General features: G+C 32.1%; 1 protein-coding gene across 10 annotated transcripts in view; it reads left to right on the top strand.

The window, feature by feature from the left end:
- LOC118064357 (patj homolog) overlaps positions 1 to 20323 on the top strand; it is a 349897-nt gene that overhangs the window by 195512 nt on the left and 134062 nt on the right. For all 10 annotated transcript variants that reach the window (XR_004690049.1, XR_004690048.1, XM_035078870.1 and 7 more), the window contains one exon: positions 3739 to 3969. Coding sequence is in view for 8 of the 10 variants with exons in the window: in XM_035078870.1 (XP_034934761.1) it covers positions 3739 to 3969 (231 nt within the window). In the remaining 2 variants the exon portion in view is untranslated. The remainder of the gene's footprint in view (positions 1 to 3738; positions 3970 to 20323) is intronic.

The following is a 20323-nucleotide window of genomic DNA, read 5'->3' as shown; positions in this document are numbered from 1 at the left end:
AAAATTTGTCCAAATGGTGAGCGGGACAGAAAAAACTTTAATTCATTTGATTCGAAGGCATGTGTTACCAAGAACAGAAATTCATACAGATTGTTGGCGAGTTTACATTGATTTTGTAGACTATGGTTATCGGCATTTGACCGTAAATCATTCTGTTGAGTTTGTGAATTATGAAACGGGGGCTCATACTTAAAATATTGAGTCATCGTAGCGATGGATGCGCAAAGAATTGTCTGAAGGTGGAGTTAATAAAGAATCATTAATAGATCATATGTGTGAATTTATGTGGCGGCATCGTTGTTTAAGATTAGGATTAGATCCCTTTGTGGAGTTGTTAAAAAAATTAAAAAATCCATTATCCAGGCCATTCGGAGGATAGGTAGGAAAACAATGTCATGTGCAATTATTATATTAGATTTTGTTTATTATGAGAAATTTATCCATTTTTGTTGATTTCCAATCAAAAATCGCTAAATTTTCGTTAAAAAACCGAATTCAATGGTTCTTAGATTTTCTTTTTGTTTTTTTATTTGTAATTGTATTATTTATGTCGGAAAAAATCATAAGAATTTATTTACGATAAAATTTTCATCAATTTTAGTTGATTTTTCATAAAAAATTGTCTTAAATATTACGTCCCGATCAATTATCCTGGAATTAACGAAATTTCAAGATTTCGGGAGCTTTTACAAAACGGAAATTAAGCAGGGCATCAGTTTATCAAATAATTCCCGTGTAAAGTCGCTTAACGGTTGTGAAGCTGCCCGTAATACAGTGGTCTTACTTTAACACGTTGCAAACCGCAAAAATTTAAATAGGGAAAATCCGAAAGATTTACCCGACATGTGAAATATCATATAAATGAAAAAACGAAGGGGGAAAGAAAAGAAAAACAAAAAGAATGTAAATACTCACCGTTGGAGCCGCTGGGTTGCTCATGGTTGCGAAAAAACGAAACAAAACAGAAAAAACTCGAAAAGAGAGGTCCACAAAATTAAACAGTCCCCCACAAAAAAATGTCACTGGGGAAAGATAACTGGGTAACTATTGTGAATTTTTGGGGATCACCAAAATCACCTTAAAGTCCAGAAGCACCTCGTCACTCAGAATGGTGATCCGTTTCCCGATGAGTGAAGTGGCCTTAGGTGGCTCTTCTTGGAGGATGGTAGACAGCTGGTCGAGTCCCTTATGATGATCCTCAATGATCCTGTGCATCTGCACCCTCCAGCCTGCTCTGATTCCTCGCCTCTTTGATTCAGGCATGAGAGCAACACATTGTTCTAACACTTCACACAAAAACTCAAAACTGCGCACAGTAATCCAACCAACGGAAATTGAAGGTACACTGTAAATCCAGTTGCTGAAACGGTTCACTCGAACGATACTAGAAAAACGTCGAAATGTAATTATTCGCGCACTTGTAAAATAAATAAATTCAAGCAAATAGAGTCTAGGAAAATGGGGTAAAAGGAACGTTTTCGCTCTGGAATGTTGTTTGCACGCGTTATGCAAACTGCGCCTCAAAAAACAAACTCAGAAAAGTAGCGTGTAGAAAGGTAGAAATGACTGCACGCGTTTTACTAACTGCACCTCAGTCATGTATGTGTAGAAGAATTAGGATATAGTGAATGGAAAAGAAATGCTATTGACAGATATTTTTGAGGGTATTATTATCGAGAGTGTTCAATGAATTTACATACTTTACAAGGAGTGACAAGTTCACTCTTTGCGATTTGCGGATCAACTGAGGAGAAAGATCACATCAGCGATGACGGCAGCTCGACGTTGCTGTATCCATAGAGATACAGGTGCAACGTCAGGATTTTTCAGGCAGACTTGACAACGTCAAGCCCCCTGGGCCTTATTGCTGACGTCGGCTTCCTGCTCGTACATATGATATTTTTTCAGAAGATCAAATTGTTCTCTTTATGATGCATGATTTTCAGGTTTTCATGAATTTGCAGGCGCTGCGGTCCAGATACAGGTGTGCCGCCGCGGCCACCTGACTTATTTTATAAGTTTTATTAGATGTTAGTATTTTTAACGCCAAAAATAACGCGGTTCCTCGCGTTTTTAACAATTTGTAACAGAATATTACTTTTGTTACATTAATACTACTTATTATTAATTACTTCGAATTAAGTCTTGAGAACGTCCGGTTAACAAATCCCGCATTTCGCTTTGTTTAAACTTTTCCCTGACGCTGCGTGAGAACGCGCATCAGTTAGTGGGCGTGTATGTGTAGACATACACATGCGTTCATTTACGTATTCCTATATGAACATATGAAATATAAAATTTAGGGGATTTTTGGTTCTTAAGTGATAGAGACCCTTATGAGGAACATACCTGCCAAAAATCGGCAGGTAAATATTTAATATATATTTCATAATTAAAGTCGCTCTCCTCTTCGCGAAGTATTAGGAGAGCATGAACGAGAGAAGGTATTGTTAGCCGAGCGCTCCACTCTGCCGGCTTCAAGGCCCCCGTTTGCCTCGCCGCGCTAGCGGTGACGAGTGACCTTGCTGCTTGGCATCTTCAATGTGTAGAAGTTTTATAAAAACAGTAAATTTTGCCTTAATGGTATGAATAAGTTTTATTCGCCTGCTGCACGTACATGTGCGTTGAACTTGGTTGTGATTGTGAAACTGTATGCTAGGAGTTATAAATGTAGTGGTATATTTACTTTCTTTAACCTAAAATGCAAGTGAAGTTCGTCAGGACGTAACAGTTAATAAACATGTAAAAAAATTTTGGTTCAAATCGGAGGTACTACATCCAAAAATTTTTTTTCAATCATCACAACATATTTATTACAACATAACAACACGCACACCTTTTACCAAGATATCTGTGGAACGAAAAAATTCTTTTAAATGTCACTGAATGGTGTTAAAAAAACATCTCTAGTGACATTGAATCACTAGTTTTGTTGTGATCCCTACCTTGCTCAGTTACCTCTTCTTAATTCATTTTTCTCTCAATAAGAATGATGTACTATCATATAAGCGAAAAATATAATCAACTACATCTTTTGAATGTGCCTTCGTATGCGTTTCTTATAATTTATTATGAAAATTGTTACCGATTTAGTCGTTTGAAAAAAGATATCATAGGTATTTGCAACCTTCAAACTGTCTGGTGAAGTGGTTATCTTTAAACGTTTACTCTACTTTTAAGAAATGCACAAGTCCGCATTAAAAATGTCTTCGAGATCATTTACTTAAATCCTACCAGTACTGAAAGAATAATGTCCACCTGCGCAGATATTTTTACATGGATATTAATATTTGTAACACGGGGTCATTTAATACGGTCAGAGTATCTTTAGTGACAATAGTCTCTTTGCACCATTGAATTACAATTTTAATGGCTTACACCTTGACTTGAAGAGTTGGTTTGCAGTGCTGCTCTGAGCGTATAGAATACATAAGCGTTATTTTGCAAGCGGCTTTTTTCGTGAACAGACTCGTTGCAACTTCTACTAGAAACTACCTGAATAATGTTCTTTTAAGTTATGGGAATACGCGTTTTAATTTGAAAATATACAAAAGTTGAATGAGTTAAGATGTTACTGTTTTACTTCTTCTAATTCTAACTTTATTACCGATGAAAATCTATGACCTGATGTCTTTTTCTCCTGTATGCTTGATAGATATATTTTTTCTTATATGCTTAATAAAAAAAACAATCATTCTATGAGTCATAAGATAAAAAAATTATTTCACTGATTTGTAGGATGGAGATACTATTTTAGGAACTGATTATGGAGAAGAAGATGAAACATGTACTTTTGACAAGAGTACAATTCTTGACAACGATAAAAATCGTTTATTATTAGAGAATAGTCCAAATCATTTCGTAATAGAAGATGTCTCTTGTGATCCAATGATTAATCTTAACCCTACAACAAAGACTACTATCGAAAAAAAATGGAAGGATATTTTAGATGATGACACTGAGATAATTGTAAGTAATTTTATATGATATACTTTTCATTATTTTGAGCTGGTTGTAAATCAGATCTTTTTTAATAACATTGTAGCGAAAAATAAGAAAAATAATATCTTGTAAACGTGCTTTTCATCATGATCATGATTTTACACTTCGTCTATTTCGTTTCTCTATGTATTATTCATTTCTATAGAGGTAAGTCTTGCTTCCACGTTCTAAGAAGGACGTCTTGAGTAGGTATCCCCCCTGAAGATATTACTGTAAGAAAAGATAATGGATTCTACTTTGCGCGATGGTGTTACCCAGGACGCAATATATCTGCGTGTTGAAGAAGACACGGAGATAAACGTACCTAATCTCGACATTTGTGTGATAACAATATGTATCTCAATATATATTCTTAATCTTAATAATTTTTTGAGAAACAAATACTACAGAAACTAGTAGAGACCATTTTACATTTTATCATGAGTTAAAAATCGGTTCTGCCCTCAGAAACTTAACACGGTAATGGGTGTCTCAAATTTTACTAAATACTATTCTAACTTACTTGATGAATTAAAAGCAGTTATTATTAAACAGATTTATTTTTTTATTTAGAAATTGTACTATATTTTAATATTAGTAATTGTAACTTCACCTCCTTTTCAGTCAATCAAACAGTCAATGTCACTTGACAATAAAAAAATAGTTATCCTTATTATTCAAAATATTCATACATTATAATATTTCTATTCTTTGATATGATTTTTCTTAGTAATTACAGCATACAGAAACTTATCATCACAGTTACAGTATAATTATTCAAGTATTTAATACGTCAAGAAAATAAAATATTTTTACATATTGTTTACAGATATTAATACTGAATGTTACAAAAATTGCTTATTTTTAATCTATAAACTTGCATGATTAACTCGTACTCTCGAATTGAATGCACGGTGCCATCCTTCTATAGCATTATTTGATCTAATTTCATCATTTACAACAGCATCATAGCAGTTCCACATAACGAATCCATAATAAGCCTTTCGACGACGTTTTCCAGAACATGAACGCACACCAACCCATGTGCGCTCAAAATAATCAATTAAATACACATTATGAATTGGAAAAAATGATAATGCCATTAACATTCGAATATTTAATGCAAATCTTGACTTCGTGTTATAAATATGCTGCAAGCCGCAAGATTGAATATTATGCCAGATACATTGGCTAAAATGAAATGAACAACCCAAAATAGCAGTATCCGGAAAAATACATTTAAATGCAGCTATAAATGCTAATTCAAAATCAACCATTATTCTTGTAGGATTCAGAGCTGACGTACTACGGTTCTTCAAAACTGATAGACACTTAGTATACAATTTTTCTGATTTACTACGCAAGTGCATGTACACTAAGGGTAACATGTTATAATTTTTCAATCCGTAGATTGTGTAAAGCTGTTGAAACAACACTGGCACTGAAGACAATGTACCGTCACTTGCTCATTGGGCACATTCAGATAATATCTCTAAATTTTTAGTAGTGGTCAATATTGAAAATCTAGATTTACTGCCACCGCTGTCATAGAATAAGATATTTTCACCTTTTTTCGTTACTTGTAATTCATCAGGAATAACTAAACGTTCACGAGTAGTTATTTTTGGCATCTTAACCTGTTGAACATGACGAACGCATTGGACTTCTCGGGTGAGCGATACCAGCTTTGGCAATTTAGCAACTACTGGAAATAGCACTGATGCTAAGACTGCAGCAATAGCAGCATAAGGAAGATCGTCATTTTTAGCAGCACGTTTTTCTATTTGGGAGCAGATAACTTTTACTTCTACTGATGCTACTTCAGCTGCATGATCATGAGGTGGATGATTGCCGATAAGTGAACCTTTGATATGTAGAAAAATGTTAAATTATAAAAATGTATCACGCACATTAATATGTATAATCTTACAAGGAAACCTCGCGAGGTGGTCACCGTCAATTTAGCTGAGGTTTCTATACAATGATCTACGTTAAAAATGATGAACCACGTATTTTCTTTTTCCGCGGAAAAACGTTCTCAAGGGGTGAAAATCACCTCCAGAGTTGATACCCTATAAAGGTGTTTTACAATTTTTACAATAATCACCGTATAAAATACGTCGTAATTAGAGACTGAGTAGTTTATGATTTGTCAAAATATTGTTTTTTGCTATCGTCATGTTGGCAAACACAGATATAGTTTTTATCGCAGTCACTGATAAACTATTTTTCAGGAAAACTATTTCTGTAATTGTAATATACGGATTATTCAATGATAGCATTTTTATACATGTGACACGTTTTAATCCTTTAAAAAATTGTAACATTATTATTTCGCATTCATCTTTAATACTGTAGTGAATGGATATTTTTGCATCTTGTATTCATTTTAATTTTGGTTAATAGTTCAAAATCATTTTACATGTGTATATAATAGTGTGCTTGAAATAAAAATATTATCTTTTATTCCAAAAATTGTGTAACACTCAATAGTTTAAAATAAAAGTTAACCCCCATAATGTTATTCGGTTACTTCTAACAACATTTCAAACTATGAAAATTATGGAGACACGTGGAGATGATGCTGAAATACAGTTGAAGAAATACTTTAAACAAATATTATTCAATGCAACATATGGGTATACTGATATTGAAATGATGAAGGAGAATTTATTGCATTTTTAAGAACCATATCAAGATTGTAAATCAGAAATTATAGAAGACAAAGAATACGGAGACAACTTCAAATCTCATTGTGAAATTCCAGGATGTAAAAATATTGCAATTATCCGTTGTGCATGGTGTAAAAAATCATTGTGTTTTCAACATTTTTACAATGATTATCATAAATGTAATACGTACAATAAATAAATAATTTATCTTCTTTATTTTGATACAAATTTGGGAAAAAAGGTAAAATTTTTTTGGCATCGATTTTGATGTTATTTTAAAAAATGCGAAGACTCGTTATTTCTAATAAGAAAACAATGTATATTCGCAAGTTTTATAAATATGTAAATAAAAGTATTTATCATTTTTTATGTTATTTTGGACGTGTACGGACGTATCACGTGTTTGGCTCAACGGTGGCAATACAAAACAAACATAACAATAATTTGGATACATGTGATGATAATTTCCCACCCAAAAATATCTAACGCCGGCAACTAACCATGCCCAATCCCATCCAGTATACCGAATGTCAAGAAACTCAAGAAACCCAGGAACAACCTTCATGCTTAGAGTCGACAATGAACTCGGACAGTGATACCATTCGCACCTTGCAGACACTGGAGCAGCCGTCAACGTCATCAAATTACAATGTACTGCAGGACTACCAGTTAGAAAAACCACGGTACAACTAACTGAGATTAATAATACACCTGTAAACTGTATAAAAGAATGTACAATTACTGTAGATAACGTCGAACACATTTTTTTGTAATTCCAAACGATTTTCCCCTAGAAAAAGACGAAATTGCAGGACGTCCATTTTTCGAGAAGGAAGATGCGGTTATCTTAGCAAAACACCGGACAATAATTTTTAATGAAAGAAAGCCAGAATCGAAGATATTGAAGATAGAAAAAGAAAAGACAAGTAACTATTCCACAGCTAGAAGCAAATTATTATGGGAACATACACGTCCCAATCACATTTCAGATAAAAAGGTTAGAGATGAGATATGGAAAATAATAGATTCTTCCCGGGATGTATACAGGTTACCAGAAGATCCTTTACCATGTTCTAATCTGGGTGATCATCTACTTGAAACTACGGATGAGATACCAGTATATGTTCAACCGTATCTTTATCCACCTAGACAGATGAAAGAAATTTTAAGACAAGTTTAAGAAATACGGAAGCAATAATTAATTGAAGATTCAGACTCTCCGTACAATTCACCTCTATGGATTGTTCCCAAAAAGAGTGATACTTCAGGAAAAAAAAAATGGCGAGTCGTGGTAGACTACAGGAAACTGAACGAAAAAACTCGTGCAGACGCCTATCCTATACCAAACATCACGGAGAAAGATAATCAGAGCTATATTACTTGACTAATCAAGTAAACTTATTGTAGAAAACATCACTAGAATTCTAATTAATTTTTATTTACAGTTCGGCACAGTTTCTTATACAATCTAAAAAATAGTATTAGAAAAATCAAGCAGAGTCAATTTAAGATTTTTTACTTCGTTCGTTAATCACTTTTTATGTTGTCTAGTAGAAAAAGCTGGATGGACGAAAATAATGAGAGCCTTATTAGTTGACTAGTCGATTCAAGTCATTCCAGAAAACGTTGCTAGAATTCAAGTAAAATTTTATCGGTAGTATTAAACAGTTTTTCATACTTTCTGATTAACAATATTCGAATAATCATGTTGCCACAATTTTATATAGATACAAATTTTGACTCCTTCCAATAATTTCGGATAGCCAAACGCGCTAAAGCGTCGGTTTAGTTAGTTGCGTGTCTTATAAGCCATCGTAGGTTCGAATCTCCCCAATAGAATATTGTTTACTAGCCTAAAATCTGCGTTTTCTGCAGTCTTTAAACTGCGAATACGTAAAATTGGTGTTCAGCATTTACATAGAGTGTCTATCAAAAATAATTTTTAGTTGTCCTAATTATTTTTATTAATTGATTTTTCGCATTTTCTGCGTAATTTTTACGATAGAGAATTCAAAGAGTATAATGTTTCTTAAACATTATAGTAGATGATACGTTACATAAAAGAAATATATTGTTAATAATTTCACCTAATTATTTATTTTTCTAATGTGTTGTTGAAAAATTTGATTAAGTTAGCTACAACATTAGTAAAAATTTCTCTCTAGTTAAGTAAATTTTACTATAATTTATCGTAAATCTCGAGTATTTACTGATAGAACATTTCTAGTAAATTTTGCTTGACTCGACGATCATCCATATAAGTGGAGTTTCTAGTAAAACGTTCTAGAATTCTAGAAGTATGGTCATGACTATTTTCCTCGTGATAGACGAAATTTTGGATCAGTGTGGTAATGCTCGCTATTCCTCAGCTTTTGATTTAGCAAGCGAGTTTCATCGAATTCCAATGAAGAAGAAATATCGACACAAAACAGCATTTAGTACCCCTCAAGGTCACTATCAATTTGTAAAAATGCCCTTTGGCTTAAAAAATAGTCCCTCAACGTTTCAAAGAATAATGGATAAGGCATTAAGAGGTCTAATTTAAAAGGTATGTTTTGACATAAGCAAAGAAGCAACCGAGATAGGAAATCATGAACGCACAAAAATACTTTACGAAAAAATAATGTCTTGGTTAACTTATGCTATGTATGCTTTAGGAGCATTAGTTATTCTTTACCGCCAAAAACAGATATCATTCGATATCTGTAAAAAAACGGCGCCACATCACTATTGTTTAAAAATTCGATATTTTTGAATTGTTCTACATGAAAAAAATGTTTGAAATCATAAAATTGCGCCAAGTTTGACTTGCCATAATCGCAGAACCATAAAATCGTTTCATCAATTGTTAGATTAAAAAATCACATAAGTGTGCGTAAAAAATTGTTGAACGAATGTTTGATCAAAATATCAATAAACATTTGATAGCATAAATCTCATTCAGAATTTTCCTTCAAGTGTTTGAAGTATCCCACTGAAACTGCCATCATTCCATGAAAGTAAATCTTTGCTACTGCTCGTCTGGCGTTATGTAGACTGCTCCTCCACACTGTACCCAGGTGATCCCTTGTGCTCTTTCTGGATTACTGAATCCTAGGGCGACCGCGTTGCTCTTGGCTCTCTTGTGCACCAGGTGTTTATTTTGCTGATTGTACTCGTCTACGTCTGATTGACGACTATATTTTTCCCGCGTGGCGTCGGAGCTTGTTGGCGTCGATTGCCCTCACATGGTGCGTGTGTAGGCTCCACCCCTTTGAGGTGTTAGCGCCATAGACGGGAGACTTTTGTAGCAGGATGAGGCTGCTGCTGGAACAGTAATAATAACGCATAGTAAAAATTTTCCGGTTGAGTATATATATTATATCTGTAGTGATTGATTACATAATCTAAAGAATGTCTTTTAAGATATAAAGTTTTTTCTTTAAATACAAATGATTCAATACCAGCAATTTTTTGTGGTTTTCTTTTTTCTATGATGTACCATTTGACAAGATCATACAAGCACATAGATTCAAATAATTCAGGACGATTATTATAATAATCATTTATAAGAGAAAGATAATATACATCATTCGAATTAGGATCTTTTTCATTGAGTTGTTTAATTTTGTCATAAGATTGAAGTTTTCTTTTTCTAACCATTCTTACATCAATCCATTTAATTACCGTTTGTGCGTCAGTACCGTAAAAAGAATGTCCTAATTCTCCTATCCTATGTCCTAATAAAGTACCAATGTTCGAGTATTAAAATTCAATTTTTGCATTGCATTGATAGGCTAACGCCACGTGCACAATCACTTCTTCTCAACTTGTGAATTGTGTTGAACTCGTGTCGAAAGTTAATAATATCAAACACACCAAGCTGAGCATTCCTCAAACATTCAATAAAAATTCAGTATATTGAAATTTGACATTCAGTGATTTTAACGAAATTCAGTCTTCCTACTCAGTAACAGAAAGTCATTCACTGTATCTTGTGTATTGTTGGTGCTAAAAATCAAGAAATTATATTTTTTATAAAACCTGACTTCTGTTTGCTCTGTCCCGGCACAATCATCCTTATCCTTAAACCGTTAGGTCATTCAAAAGTTCAGATTTTCTCAACACATACATACCTAATGATCAGACGCATAATAATTAGAATCTAAGTAACCAGCTTGATTATGCAAAGAATATGCCTTTTATTTGAATCTACAGGGTCTAAAAAATCTAATAGCTGAGTTCTCCAATTTTCTAGAAAAACAGAACCGAACTGATGATGTAGCAATAAAGCAAGGAAATCTATGTCTTCATCGAAGAGATGTTTTTCATTCCCAATAGCATCTACAATACATTGTTTTTGGATTGATATAATTTTTTATATATAATGATATCAATATAATCGAATTGATTTTAAAATTGGCTGCTCGAAAGCAGATTTATTCGTATGAAGAATAATAACAATTATCGACTGACTGCTCGAAAGCAGAATACTCGTATTTCGAGTATTTCTAATAATGCTTTCGAGATAGAGATTTACCTGAAAATTAAAAATAAATATCATAATTTATAAAATCTGTTATGTAGGGGAAGGGAGGATAAAGTGGCACGTCGAGACAAAGTGAAACGCTCAAGAAAATGTACTAATTTATCAAAATTAGTTTAAAAACGCCTATTGTCCTTTTTGTTTATCAATTTATTAATTTATCAATAAAATATTGATTAATAGCAAAGTTCGTGCAGCTATTAAAATATACAATACGATCGACTATAGTTATTCATTGATTTTTTAGAATCAAACATATATTAAGGCTGGGCTGAAGTCAGAAAGGCGACTGATTCCCCCTATCCAAATACATGGGATCGGGATATTTCTAATTTCTTCGCCAATTTACGATTATTTCTATACAATTAGGTACCAAATTACAGAGGAATTAATGCCGGACTGACGTAAACAACAATTTTTTGTATATAGTGAATATTTTTATTAAAAAAATTAGAAAGAATAATGAAAAAATTATGAATTGACTTGCCGCGCTTAAACTTCAAGATGGCGGCCACATCATTCAGATGAAAAATCACTAATTATTCTATTTTTATACGTTTTTCGCCCAAAATTCGTGTTTGCGTCAGTCCTTGCCACCTGTTTGAATGTCAAAAAAATCAATTCATGGTATAAAATTGAATAATTTAGAAATAATTAGAAATATTGTATTCCAGATGATTTTCTCTGGTAATTAGTTTAAAAAAATTCCAATAGGTGACAGCATTATGCTCGCAGATGACCTCAGTCATCCATATTGAAAAAATGCGCAATCCGTATCCAGAACTGATGGTGCCCTGCATTTTAGCGAGTAATTTGTATCTGTGTATGTACAATACATGTGGTGATGTAAATGTAGTGTGTCACACTACATGCCCTACACTTTGATAACTATTGCAGTTAGAATAAATGAAAATAATGATACTCATTTAACATTAATTAATATAATACCTGCAAATAACTTCAAATACATATATTCATCCATTATTATCATTTTTATTAGGTATAAATGTTAATAAGGAAGCTCAATTCCAAGTCGGCGTATCCAAGCATGTAGTGTAAAAACAAATACACATAAACTCAATATCGAGATTATGCTGGCCATGTGGTTAGAGCGTCAGAGTTCTATTTTGCCGGGCAGGGTTCGATCCCAGTCATAATCACTTTTTTTCTACTTTATTCGTTAGATTAGCATGTAATTATAATATTGACATGCCATAATTAATCCATTATAACGATTTGATTTTTTTCTCTCTTTACTCATTGAATTTATTGACACTAAGTCGGAAAATATTTGAACAGAGCCATAAACTTTTTTTTTGTATAAATACATTGATAATAGCCTGTGTTTAACAACTTATACATCTTTACATGTATTAACAATGTTATGTTATTAACAAGTTAATCATATTATTATTAACATTGAAAAGTAGTTTAAACAATCTGTGGCGAGTTTCGGCACTTTCCCGGAAAGCTCTACCCCCACTCTCTGTGCCCAAGCCTGCAGCTTATAATTTTTAAGCATATATAACCATATTGGAACCATAACAGCTCAGTAGTTACAGCATCGGTCTTTTATTTTGCTAGGCAGGGTTCGATTCCAGTCATGATAAAGTTTTTTTTTTTTTCTTTTATTTGTTAGATTTGCATGTAATTATAATATTAACATGCCAAAAGTAATTGTTTACAACGATTTGATTTTTTTTTTCTCAATAATTTATGTAATTTATCGACGCCGAGTCGGAAAACATATGAACAGGGTTATAAACACTTTTTTTACTATAGCTATATGAACGTAGCTTTTTTTTAAGCAATTTAGAAATATTTAGAAGTAGTTGAAATCATCCACGGGGATTTCCGGCACTTCGCCGGCAAACTCTATCCCTACCCTTCGTACTCAAGCCTGCATTATACAATTTATAAACATAAACATAATGACAGAGATGATGTGTTAGCTCTGTGAGTAGAACACCAAGCTTTCATTTTACCGATTAGGGTTCGATCCCAGTCATAGCCAATTTTTTTTTTTCCTTTTTTTTTCATTAAAATTTTATATAAATACAATAATTGGTTGTTTATATAAGTTCATAATCAATTCCTATTGTCTTTTAAAGACAACACTTTCGAAAAAAGAGAATTCATAGTAACTCGTTCCTCACCCTCAGCTTATTTTCAGAAAAACAAGTTGTTTTCCGTAATTAATTGGAAGAATAATTTAATCAAATATATGAATTAATTTATAAGTATATAAAGTCACTTAAGCAAAAAAAAGAAAAAACAATTGCCTATGACTGGGATCGAACCCTGCCCAGCAAAATAAAAGATTGGTGCTCTAACCACTGAGCTATTATGGTTTCGATAATACTAAAGATGCTTGAAAATTATAAGCTGCAGGCTTGGGCACAGAGAGTGGGGGTAGAGCTTGCCGGTGAAGTGTCGGAACTCGCCGCGGATTGTTTAAACTATTTTTTATTGTTAATAAGTTGTTAAAAAAGGCTATTATCAATGTATTTGTACAAAAAAAGGTTAATGACCCTGTTCAAATATTGTCTCATTTGTCATCGATTGATTGAAAAATAATTTTACATAAAAATTGAAATTTAAAACTCATTTTTGATGTCGAAATCGAATCTTCTGACTACAGAGCCAGCATATTTTCATTTGCTTTGTTTACGTTTAGATATCATAAGCTTCAGGCTTGGTAACAGAGGGTGGGGGATGTGCTTGCTCGTCAACTGTTCGAACTCGCAGTTTTCACTGAAAAATAAGACGGAGATAGATAGATATATTCTGTGCTCTATCTTGCTCGAAACAGATTATTCAAAAATTTGTAAATTTCTTAGTGCCCTAAGGCTCCCTTTTTGTAGTACATCCCTGAAAATTATCATTTTTCGAACGATTTCCCTGTTACCTACTCAATTTCAATTGACGTCAAGCTTCGGCCTTTCGCCGCACAACGCGAGGGCGTAAAGTCAACTCTGGAAAACTTTCTGACTTCAGCCCAGCCTTAATACCGAATCAGCAAAATAATTTTGTAACATACAGCTATAGCTAAGAATAATTCTATAAAAGTGACAAAATATAACCTTATAGGTTTTGATATATTGTTATGTATAATTATTTAAACTTCAATGAGATTACGAAAGAAAATTTGATATATGTTTGAGTAAACATGAAACATTTAATAATACATTACCTCATTGATAATAAATCTGTTCGTAACAATTCAGCATTATAATTTGATACTTCTGTAAAGCTGATTTTAATCTGGCAAGAAAGTACAATTATCTTTTTGAAATAAGATATTCAGACCTACATAAAAAAATATAATATTGTGATATATTTTTTAATTGTAAAAACAAATAAGCAATTTTTTTTTTCAGAGTCAAAATCTCTATGTACCTACAGAAATATCTCAATTTGATGCATAAACATACATTCACCCGTGTACTCGCCTTATTTACTGATAATAAAATAATTTTAATTGAAGTTTAATAATAATTAATTACTCAAATAACTCAGTGTTGTAAATAAAATCAGATAATGCACGTAGCAATAAATTGAACTAGATAAATGGTTTAGTGGGACTGCAGGATTTTGTTTATGTGTAAAAATAAAATATAGTGACGTCTATGGTATATTTTATTAGACATTCCATCGTCATAACAATTTTTACCATTTTCTTCTACGAGATGTCACTACTATTATTATCTTTAATAAAGGGAAGTTACCGTCTAAATAGGTAATACAACCTAGCGCCATTTATCTGTTTTTTATTTTTAAAAAATTGGTAAAAGTGAGCTAACGATTAAGAATTTTAAATATATTTGTAATTTTATCAGCTAATTGAACTGTAAATTGACCTCGCTACTAAATAGTCAAAACGGTAGCAAATGCAAAACTTTAAGAGCGATAATCATTGGAATGAAGAAATAAATGATACCTTTAGCATAGATCAAATTGTAAATAAATAAAAGATTATAATAAGCAAATGATAGAAAAAAAAATTTTCTTTTATTTATTTAAATATACCTTTTTTTTTTTCGACTGCATGAAGCCTTAATAGTAGATAAGCAGGGCCGATTCTGGATCACTCTGCAATACCGGCCAGGTCGAAAAAAGTGGGTTGTGATCCGCACTAATTAACGACCGCGATAATTTTGACGATAAGTTACCGACCGTAATAAGTTATCGACACTGATAAATTATCGGCAGCGATTTTTTTTACCGATCCTGATTGGTGATAAATTATCTTCAGCGATAATATTATAATTATCAGCAAAAAAATAACCGTAGAAAAAAAAATGGCGGTGATGTGTCTCAAGGATATTAGATGATTGGAAAAAGGTTTTAAAGTAAAAACAATTTCTCTTTCAAGTCAATTTTTTTTTATTAAAAAAAAAAATTATAATATATGTGGATGTCGATTAAATCTTAAACGTGACGTTAATTGTATAAACTGGTTCATGACTGAGTTGAAAAAAATAGCTGAAACTGTCAAAACTTACCTAGAAAACGTAGTACCAATGAAACCATTAACATCCCAACGGTTAAACGATTTTCGTAATGCAAAAATCTGTCACATTTGTAATGATGAAACAAAAGTACATGATCACTGTCACTTTATAGGCAATTATCGAGGCGCTGCTCATGTTAATTGTAATTTAAATTATCAAAATTCATGCATAATTCCAGTCATTTTTCATAACCTCTTAGGATATGACTCACATTTTTTTTATTAAATCATAAGCTGCATCATTTAAAGGTTATATAGAATTATTACCTGTCAGTAAAGAAAAATACATAGCATTTACAAAAACAGTTGATCAGAAAATTTCCCACGAAAAAAGAAAAAAAGAAATATTTGTTAAATTACGATTTATTGATTTTTTCCGATTCATGAGCAATAGTATTGAGAAACTTGCATCATTTTTGGATAACAACGCAAAATCAATTACCAAAAGTTTCCATCCCGAGCCAGATAAATTTCAGTTAGTAACTCGTGAAGGTGTTTTCCCATATGAATGTATTGACAGTTGGGAAAAACTTGACGAACGACAACTCCCTGACAAAACAAAATTCTATTCGAAACTCAACGATTCGGCCACTTCCGATGACGATTACCAACATGCACGCCACGTTTGGGATCAATTTCAACTAAACACCCTCGGTGAATATTCAGATTTATATTTAAAAACAGACGTTCTTCTGTTAGCAGACATTTTTCAAAATTTTAGACAAAGTTGCATCTCTACTTATGAGCTTGATCCGTTACATTACTACACTGCACCTGGATTAGCTTTTGATGCTATGTTGAAATATACAGAAATTAAACTCGAACTCTTGAACATTGTGGAAATGCTTAATTTCATAGAAAAAGGTATTAGAGGAGGAGTGGATCATTTGAATGGGTGAAAGATGACATCCCTTTTTCTAATATCTGTGAAATAATTAAAAATATCTCCAATGATTCTCCAGTTGGTTACATTTTCGAGGTTGATTTAGAGTATCTAAAAATCTTACACGAGCATCATAAAGATTTGCCATTGTGTCCTGAACACCGTAAACCTCCAAACAGCAATAGCAGCAAACTTATGACGACATTATTACCTAAACTTGAATATGTGATTCACTACAGAAATTTAAAACAATGTCTCGATTTAGGAATGATTGTAACTAAAATCCATAGGATCCTTAAATTCAATCAATCACCATGGATGAAGAAGTATGTAGATCTGAATACAGATTTACGAAAAAAATCTAAAAATGATTTTGAAAAAAATTTCTATAAATTAATGAATAATGCAGTTTACGGAAAAACAATGGAAAACGTTTGGAAGTATAAAGATGTAAAGTTAGTTACACAGTGGGAAGGTCGGTATGGTGCAAAAAATCTCATTGCCTCTCCAAAATTTCACAATAGTATAACTTTTGACAATGACATGGTAATAATAGAAATGGAGCGAAAAAATATATATTTCAATAAGCCGATATACGTAGGATTTGTAGTTTTAAATCTTCCAAAAATGTTTATTTATGACTTCCATTACAATTTAATTAAAAGACAATTTACAGACAATCAGGTAAAATTATTATACACAAATACAGATAGTTTAATTTAGCGATTTCTCATTGCTAATATTTATGATTGCATTAAAGATGTAATGTCTAAATGTATTTTTAATTATTTCATATAATTATTTAAAATATATTTTAAGAAAAGCTAAAAATGAATAGCGATAAACTTAAGGATTGAGGTTAACGATTATTACTCAAGTTATTTTTTTTGAGTTTTCTTAAGATTCCGTTAAAATAGAAAGGATTTCGAAGAATAGTTGAGGAAGTTATTTTTTAGATATTTTATTGCTTTTGGAAAACCCACGTGGCGAAAAGCAATAAAACTCTAAAAAAAGAGTACGTGACGTAAGAAGAGCGTTAAGCTTTTCCAAAAAGGGAAAAGACCATGCGAAGGGACTTGTGCGCGCCTGAAGCAAGGGACTTCTAATTATGTCACATTCGACTAAATAAATACGTAAGGTTTGATGCATCAGTCAGTTATCGAAAAAGTAAGATCGAGATCAGATCGTCGTGGAACATCTCTTGAAATCATAAGTCTTGAGTATTGTATTGATAATACTTCAAAGTTTGTAAATTTTTGCATGAAGTTTATTTGATCGTCAAATTATTTTTAAATTGATATTTAAAATAATTCGCGAAAAAAAGTGAATAATTGCGCTGACTGGAACATCGACTGAGGACCAATTAATTGTAATTCATCTCGACCAGAGTAAAAGAAATCATCTGTTGGTAACGTTTAAATTGTTGTTATAATTTTTCAATAATTTTCATTCAATAAAATTTTGTTATTGTTTTTATAAAAATCACACATTTTTACTTTCTCTATCGAAGATCCCCTCATCCCTGTCTATTGGTCGAAAGGCTAGGACTAAAAAGAGGAACTTAAAGTCTCTAAGGTTAAGCATATGGTTTACATATTGACACCTTTAAAGAGCAAAATTACATAACAAAGATAATATACATAAATTCGACACCTCAGACTATCCACCAAATAACCGTTTTAATATTCCATTAGTTAATAAAAAAATTGTAGGCCTTATGAAAGATGAAAATAAAGGTGAAATAATAACGGAATTCATTGGTCTAAAAGCGAAAATGTACACATTTAAAGTTCAAAATAGAAAAGACAAATATAGTAAAGCAAAGGGTGTCGAAACTGCAACGATAATATCTATAACATTCGATGATTACAAAAAATGCTTACTTAATCATGAAAAATTATGTAAAACGGAATATCATATAGTCAGCATGAAACATGAAGTACATACAAATAGTAGACAAAAATTAGCATTAAGTTTGAAAGACAATAAAAGAGTTCTTTTAACACAAACAACTGATACACTTCCTTGGGTTTATAATTTATATCAAATAGTGTAAATAAATTATTGTAAATATGAGGTTTATGTTAAAAAAAAATAATTTGTAAGAAAAAAAATTTATTCAATAAAAAAACATACTATAAATTATTTACATTAGTTTGTATTGAACTCATTTTCTACAAATAATATGACAAAATCATCTTCATTCTTATTGGTATATTTTCTTTAATTTCTTTTAACATTCGTTTACTAATTTTATCAAGACGTTTAAGTTTTTTTTTTTTTTAATTTGTTGCTGTTCTTCATGAGTTAAAGATATCCCTTTAATATTAGCAGCTTTATCTTTTGTATAACGTGGCAATTTTTGAGCATCACTATATATTTTGTCAGCCATTGTTTCTAGCTCTTCAGCTAAAGACATTTTGGCAGTCATTGTTTCTAACTCATCAGTTAGAGACATTATAAATCTTTTATGTTAATCCAGCTATTGTGTGTTTTTACATGATCATCGTAAATGTGTTTTAGATTCATGTCATCTTGCCTGAAAAGTACAAAAAAGTTTGTATTGTCACGCACCAAATGTTGAGGAATTCGTGCATAAGTTTGACAAAGATAGAAGCATTCAATATCTCTGTGTCGTCCCATACAAAAATAGGTTCACATATTATCTTGTTTTTCGCATGCTACGTCATCGAAAATTATAATTGAATAGGGTTTTGCTTCATCCGGTTTCACCACTTCCTCATGCTCATTTAAAGCATAAAATTTGATACCTTTAATTGGTTCAATTTTTTTTTTAAAAACTGACATTTAGGTTGGTTGAATGATTTTGAATACAAATAAATATTCTCAAATCGTAGGCCATTTGGATGCACAATAAGTGCTAAAAGAGTATTTGTCTTTCCACAATTTGATGGACCACACATAAAACCACGGACACTATTTGGTAAAAGTTGTCCGTGACGTTTGATATTTGTGTCTTGTCATAGGTCAAAGTTAATTACAGGCAACTTAATGTCTTGTTGATTGAACTTTATCTTGATGTAGAATGACATTCTAGCTATAAATTTACATCTTCTACAGGTGTCGAGTTAGTCGTTCTTGCACAATGATAGTGCAAAGACGTATCAAAAAACGAGTTGCTGGTATTGTTAACACACTTATAAACAAATTGCCATTTGAACTTCATATACCAGGATATTATTATTGTGGTCCGGAAACTAAATTGAAGGAGAGATGAGCACCTGGAGATCCAGGAATCAATCCATCGGACGCTGCTCGTAAAGAACACGATATTGCATATTCGCAAAATCGAGATAACATCAAAGCTAGAAACGCAGCTGATAGAATACTTGCTGAAAAATCTATGAAATGTGTTTTTGCGAGAGACGCAGATATTGCTGAACGAATTGTTGCTTTAGGAATACCCAAGGTCATGGAAGTTAAACAAAAATTGGGAATGAGGATTGTATTTGAAACCGGCAGAAAAAAAACTTTTAAATTTGCCCCATCGTGCACTGACTGATATTGACCTTCAAAAATATGCAAAATACCCTTTTTTCGTGGTGTTTTTATGCAAAATGATCTTCCAAAATCGACACCATGGAAAAATGAATCAGCAATTATTAATCTCGATAATAAAACTGGACCTGGAACTCATTGAGTGGCATATGAAAAACGTGGTAATAAAGTTATATATTATGACAGTTTTGGCAATTTGCAGCCACCACATGAGCTTATGAAATATCTTA

This window comes from Chelonus insularis, unplaced genomic scaffold, assembly GCF_013357705.1.
Source record: "Chelonus insularis isolate UGA/USDA-ARS -01 unplaced genomic scaffold, ASM1335770v1 contig_17_pilon, whole genome shotgun sequence".
Classification (NCBI taxonomy): Eukaryota; Metazoa; Arthropoda; class Insecta; order Hymenoptera; family Braconidae; genus Chelonus; species Chelonus insularis.
Note: the sequence above shows the minus strand (reverse complement) of the source record. Positions and strands in the feature narration are given on the sequence as shown.